Genomic DNA, 6,508 nt, shown 5'->3' with positions numbered 1-6,508 from the left:
TGTTTGCACAGTGCCTAGTTCAGCAGGGTCCTGGCGTGACTAGGGGTCCTAAGTTCTACAGCAATACAAATAATAAATAAAAAATAATAATACATAGTATGTGATCAGTAATACCTACTTTATACCCTGTTTTTCAAAGACACACTGCACCCCAGCAAATACTTGAAAAACGTGGTAACAAAGTTACCAAAGTTGCAAGACAAATGCAATTTCTTTGATGCAAATATTTAACTTTAAGGTTCAAGTAGCTGGGAAACTCATTAAAGGTACTGCTTCACCAGCGCCAAACACACACAGACCAGAGAGGTGTAACCGGTTCATGCACAGCCTTGGGAGTCTAGCAGGAACTGGGAGGAAACACTTGTGTAGAAGCTGAGGCAGCAGAACCGTGAACAGCTTCTCATTTCCACCTTCTATTTTCATGCTAAAAGGGACTATGTGTGGGATGGGAATTCCAGTGGTGTTATTTTGCCTGCGTGTTGGCCTTTTCATTTGCAAAAACAAATAAAAGGAAACAGATAAGGTAGACAAATTGCAATGAAACGTTTCCTATGTCCCCTATGGCTATCTCATTTTTCCCAAATGACTGCTGCATGAAATTAAAAAAAAAAATAGTAAAGACTGGGATTTGAGAAGAAAAAAAAATATAAATTAAAAAGGAGGCATTTAAAAGAGAATTTCCTAAAGGTTTCATTCCTTCCCCACTCTGCAGCAAGGAGAGCAAAAATACAATCCGAAAGAGGAGAGAAGTCAGCAGAGGGAATTAGAAAGTCCAGTCTTTCAACCTGTCTCCCATTTTGCTAATTTTTACAGTAGGTTATTTAAGAAGCAGTAGATGTTCTGATAGAAAGCAGGCAGCAGCAAACACAGGCATCGTCTCCTCCTTCCAGCGAGGTCTGTGCAATCTCAGTCTCTTGCTCCGGGAAGGAGAGGTTTTCCTTCCCACACTTGCACTGCCCTTCCAGTGTGGGAGAGGGGAGAAGCGTCTTCCAGAGATTGGGGTCTGGCATTTTGGAGGCTCCCCTGCCTCCGTTGGGCTAAAAGGAACTCAAGTATTCCAGTGCAACCTCATATACAAATTTATACTGTTCCTGAAAGAGAGAACAGAAATCAGGGACATTAGTGTATGGGTAAATTCTTCAGAGCTCATTCTGCAAGCTGCCAAAAGTGCCTCCTCCCTTGTTCTTATAGCATATGTCAGGAGCAGGCAAACAGTAACGACATTTCTATGGGATGCTGAAGAAGCATTACTATGAGATGGTACCATCACTGGAGGAGAAAACCACTCAGCCAGCCACAGTATGGACTTGTTTGCTTCAAGCCCCCATTGCATGCATTGCTTTTGAGGAAAGAGTTCAGTGTGATCCATCAAGATGGTAAATTCAGGACAGTTTAATCTCTGTGGCTGAAGGGAGGTGGGCCTGGTGTTTAGACTGTTCTCCTCTCCTGGTCTCAAGGTATGTCACTGCATTAAACACTAGGCTGGCTGTAGGTGTGCACAGGAGGACAAATCCCACCCTCACCCCCCCCAGCCAGGGTGACAGCTACTGGAGTTGAGCCTCCTGGAGACAGCTAGATGTGAGAGACCTTGCTCATCATGTTGCCAGGGCAGCTGCTCCCTCTCTGATCTGGGGGAGAAGTAGGACCAGAGGATTTACTGCCTGTGCTAAAACGGGACTGGTTTAAATTCTCATGGCTTTACACTGTTTATTTTTATTCACCCAGCCTAAAATTGTGCCTGCTTAGGCTGGGTAGGGTAAGAAGCAGCAGAAGAAAAGCTTACCAGTGACTCCACCATGTTGGATTTGTTATTCCGTAACGTTTTCACTATGTGGAACACATCGATGATGTTTTGCTGCTGAATCATTTCGCACACGCTGCAGATGGCGCAGAACGTGCCGCTGCGTCCCCCACCGTTCCTGGGCGAGAGAGAAGAGGCAACATGTGAAGCCAGGCAAGGCTGAGGGAACAGAGGAGAACATGGTATACAGAGCAGCTTGCCCCCCCACGTACACAGAGAAAGCCCTGCAATGTAAGAACTGCTGAAGGAGGCTCCAAGGTTTGTGAGGGGACAGGGATGGAAAAGCTAAGCCAACCCATGGTGGACAGGGAGCCCCAGGGGCTGCAGTGTTGCTCCTCACTGCTCAGGCTCACAGCAGCTCTGATGTTTGGAGTTGGATGTGTGGCAGCACTGTTTTGGTACTGTCTGGGCTGCAATCATAAGACCTACCTACACAGCAGCAAGCAGAGAGCTTTTCCAGTCTCTCCTCACTGCAATCAGCAAATTCTCTGCGCCAGGATGCTATAACTTGAAGTGTTAGAAATGCAATTTAACTTCATGTTCCTCCCCAGATGAAGCCTAGGAAACCACCAAATTTCTAGATCCATAACCAGTCCCCGTCCAAAAGTATTTTGTGAGGTTACAGACATTTTCCAGTCCTACTTACAGGCAGTGGACAACAGTCCGTCCATCTCTCCCATCGTACTGCTCCTGCCACTTCTCCAACCTTCTGACCACCTTCAGGAGGGAGCGTTTAGAAGGAGGGGTGTCCCTGTACGCTGGCCAGCCGATGTACTGCAGGTGCTGCACGATGCGATATCCATCCTGGGGCTGAAACAAAGAGCATTTTCAAGATGCTGAACGGAGTGGGGCAGGAAGCAGCAAGAGAGGGTAAAGCAGACTACCAGTTACACAGCATCTTCCCTTCTGAATCTGATGTGAACATCCTCCACTGGATACCTGATGCAGTTGGGAAACAAGACTTTTTGATATCTGCATAACAATGATGATCTCAGCTATTACAGACCCAGGCACGAACTAAGTGCTTAGGATCCCCTGTTTTGCTTTCAGTAGAGAATAAAGTCTCATCAAACTGTACGAATGGATTAAATGTGTCTTTCCTGCTTGCCTGTGCTGGCGATCAGTTTTGCCATAAGAATCCAAGGCAAAGATAGCCCTCAAAAACATCTCTGGGGACTGTGACAGGTTCCTCATGAAGATTTTAGCATGGCCACTGGTGTGGAACATAGATGGGTGCAGAGAGCTGTGAGCTTGCAGGATCCCCCTGCCAGCTAAGAATTTATGAGCCAGGTTCATCTTGAGTCACAGAGCCTTGGTCTTACTAGCTATATGACTTCAACGTTGTTCCTGGTTCAGAGGCAGCTGGCCTGGGAAATAGGAAGGTGAATATCTAATGGATTTATGTTGGACCATAAGGCTCACTCTGCAATGCCACGACTAAATTGCTGCACAGGCTCTGACCATACAATCAGACTGATGTGTTAAACAGCACGGAAATGTAAATTGTGGAGTCTGTTTCCATTTCTGATTAAAAGAAAAAAAAATGAAAAAAAACCAAAGAGGGAGACATAATAAATTTGGGAAACAACTACTGAGAGAAAAATCCTCTAATGAAACCCTTTCCTGCAGTCCTAAAAGTTGCACTGCCAGGGTCCAGTGTGCGGATGAACTTTGCTTCTATCATTTCAGCTGTCCTGGGGCTGAGGGATCCAGACGAAGAGTTGCTTATAGAAATCACAGTTGCTTATAAATAGGAAAAACAGTGGCAATTGGGAATCCCAGTCTAGCCAGTAAACGTTGTGTCTGTCTTCAGAGACACTGCCTAGTAGCTGACAGATGGAGAGCTGCTGACACTATCCCAGTTTATTTCCAATGATACTGATGCTTTTATATCGGCTACTAAGTGATTAATTGTTCTCAAATATACACAGAAAAATGCTTTCCATTTAAATACTGATTTTCATCTCATATCCCCCACTTTCTACTTTCAGCCAAGAGTCTTTTACCAATACAGACTGATGCAATTAAATGTTAATTAAAGGAAGGAACTACTAAATTCTGCAGTGGGATTTTGCTCCTTGGTGAGAGATTCAGTCTTGTTTCTGCCTCTTCCTCATGCCAAAATACAAAATAAAAGAGGGAATGTGGTATTTCACTGCTCTTACCCTGGCCATGTTGCAGATCCGGAATATCCGGTTGATGATGTCTTCATCAATGTCTGCTGAAACAAACTCTACTTGAATTGGGCCATAACAACAGGATGTCTTCTCTGGCCAGTACTGCATGCAGAGCTGGAGAGAACACCAAAAGAAACAGAAAGCACCTTAACTATTAACAAGGAAACACATCTACTTTATAACCAGCTCAAAACTCCATAGCCATTAGGCTGTATTTGCTGACAGAAGGCCTCTTTCTAGCTCAGGAAAAGTTTTTTATATCAAGAACATGAAGAAAAAAAGAAACATAGTTTACAAGCTTGAGGGGTTTTCTCCCCTTTATTTTTGCATGGACATAATTTGTAGTTGGTGGAATTCTGGGGTTTAACGGTGCAGAAAAAGTGGCTGACACATACAGCTTTCATAGGGGTAGCAGCTAAAATGAACATTAAAAGACTAGTGTCTGTAGCTAAATTTAATAGGAACCAAGAGGTTTGGTGTTAATGAGGACACAGCACACGAAAATTAATCTTCACTGAAGAAACATGGAACTACTTTTTTCAGTAAAATGAGCTTTATGACTCTACCAGCAAGCAGGGGAGGGAGAAAGAATTTGCTCTGAGAGAAACAAGAGCAACTCCGATTTCAGGGTAAACCACAACTGAACTTCTGATGTTTGGGAAGCAGGTTGGGAGTCTTTTTCTCTTACGCTGATATTACTGAATTGAAAGTACCCCCAAAAAATCCTATCCACACAAATTCCAATCTGAGTGTTTCAAATCCATCTGGAAATAGATCACGGCGAGAAAATATTTTGCATGAGATCTCATTAGCAGTTTCTGCTGAGATTGTATTTCTTTCTATTTTTTCTTCCTATTTTCAAGTGTAATTTTTTAGAAGTTTTGAAACCCCCAGATGCTCATTTGAACTTGATCTCAAGCTTTTCAAGTTCAATCACTGCCAGTAATAACGTCAAGTGTGTGCATGCTACCGCATTCATTCCGTATTCCTATTATTCCTTTGATCACACAGCACTGAAATTGGGTGGGATGTTCACACAATCTCATGCATCTTTGCCCTTGTTAGTTTCACAAAATTAAGCAGGCCAGCCAAGACCACAAGCATGTCCTCTTTTGAAGGTTGTCTTTACTCTTCATTCAGACTTTCAAGCAGCCCACAGATCTCTCCAAGCATCTGTCCAACAGGAAAGGAGATTTGGGCTGAGCAGGTGGCTTTAGGAAACAACCTCAAGGTGCATTAGAAAGAAGAAAAAGATTAAACCTTTCCTTAATATGGAAAAATCTGCTTTTCATAAAGGAGTTCTGAAAACAGCCATGTACCCAAACCCAAATGTGCATGTATACATACTCTTTAAAACTATCTGCTACGTCCTCTGACCTCCACATAGTTTTGTCTCCACCACTCTGTGCAGTGGATTAAAGGTTCAGTTAATTTTAATTCTTTTCCTCTCTACAGGTCAGGCACAGCTTTCAATAAGGAATTTCTGTATTTGAGTTCTATTTAAGGAGATGATTAACACACCCTGCTCACACATAGGAATATGATATCTGCAGGGAACTGTACACCAACAGTCTCGTTGTGCTTAGGGTGCAGCACTTGGATTAGAAGAATATCTAGATATTTACAGCATTGTCATCTGATGACAGTGCAAGCACAACATCATTAAGTTTCCTTTTCAGAAACCTCACTTTCACAACTAATCTGCTGGAGGGCAGGCAAGCCCTGCAGAGGGATCTGGACAGGCTGGATCCATGGGCTGAGGCTAATTTTAGGATGTTCAGCAAGGCTCAGTGCTGGGTTCTGCACTTGGGTCAGCAGCACTAAGGGATTGAGGCAGAGTGGCTGGAGAGCTGCTCAATGGAAAATGGTGTTGGTTGACAGCTGAACATAAGCCAACAGTGTGCCCAGATTTCCAACAAGGCCAACAGCATCATGGCCTGTATCAGGAATGGTGTGGCCAACAGGACCAGGGCACTGACCATCCCCTGTCCTGGGCACTGGTGAGGCTGCCCCTTGAGTGCTGGGATCAGGTTTGGGTCCCTCACTACAAGAAGGACATTGAGGCACTGGAGCATGCCCAGAGAAGGGTAGTGGAGTGGGGAAGGGTCTGGAGCACAAACCTGGTGGAGAGTGGCTGAGGGAACTGAGGTTGGTCAGCCTGGAGAGAAGGAGGCTGAGGGGACACCTGATCACTCCCTACAGCTACCTGGAAGGAGCGTGTAGCCAGATGGGGATTGGTCTCTTCTTCCAAGTAACAAGTGATGGCATGAGAAGAAATGGCCTCAGGTTGTGCTGGGGAGGTTTAGATTGGGTATGAGGAATGATTTCCTCCCTGAAAGGGCTGTCAGACACTGGCACAGGTTGCCCAGGGCAGTGGTGGGGTTACCATCTCTGGAGGGGTTTAAAAGATGCACTGATGTGAGGGTTGGGTACATGCTTTAGTGGTGGGCTTGGTAGCTATTGGACCCAATCTTAAAGGTCTTTTCCAACCTAAGTCATTCTATGACATCAAACTGCCACACCTTCCCTT

The 6,508-nt window shown here is 44.6% G+C and overlaps 1 protein-coding gene across 1 annotated transcript in view; it reads right to left on the bottom strand.

Annotated features, from left to right (window-relative positions):
• Positions 1-1,037: 1,037 nt before the first annotated feature.
• Positions 1,038-6,508, bottom strand: part of PTPRT (protein tyrosine phosphatase receptor type T) — a gene marked incomplete at both ends in the record, with an annotated part of 469,343 nt that continues 463,872 nt past the window's right edge. Inside the window, 4 exons of the mRNA XM_084271566.1 lie at positions 1,038-1,091; positions 1,784-1,919; positions 2,448-2,611; positions 3,967-4,092. Coding sequence (XP_084127692.1) covers positions 1,038-1,091; positions 1,784-1,919; positions 2,448-2,611; positions 3,967-4,092 — 480 coding nt within the window. The remainder of the gene's footprint in view (positions 1,092-1,783; positions 1,920-2,447; positions 2,612-3,966; positions 4,093-6,508) is intronic.

The sequence above is a fragment of the Gallinula chloropus genome, assembly GCF_964237585.1.
Source record: "Gallinula chloropus genome assembly, chromosome: 16".
In the NCBI taxonomy this organism is placed as follows: Eukaryota; Metazoa; Chordata; class Aves; order Gruiformes; family Rallidae; genus Gallinula; species Gallinula chloropus.
This window is presented reverse-complemented; position numbering and strand designations above follow the sequence as displayed.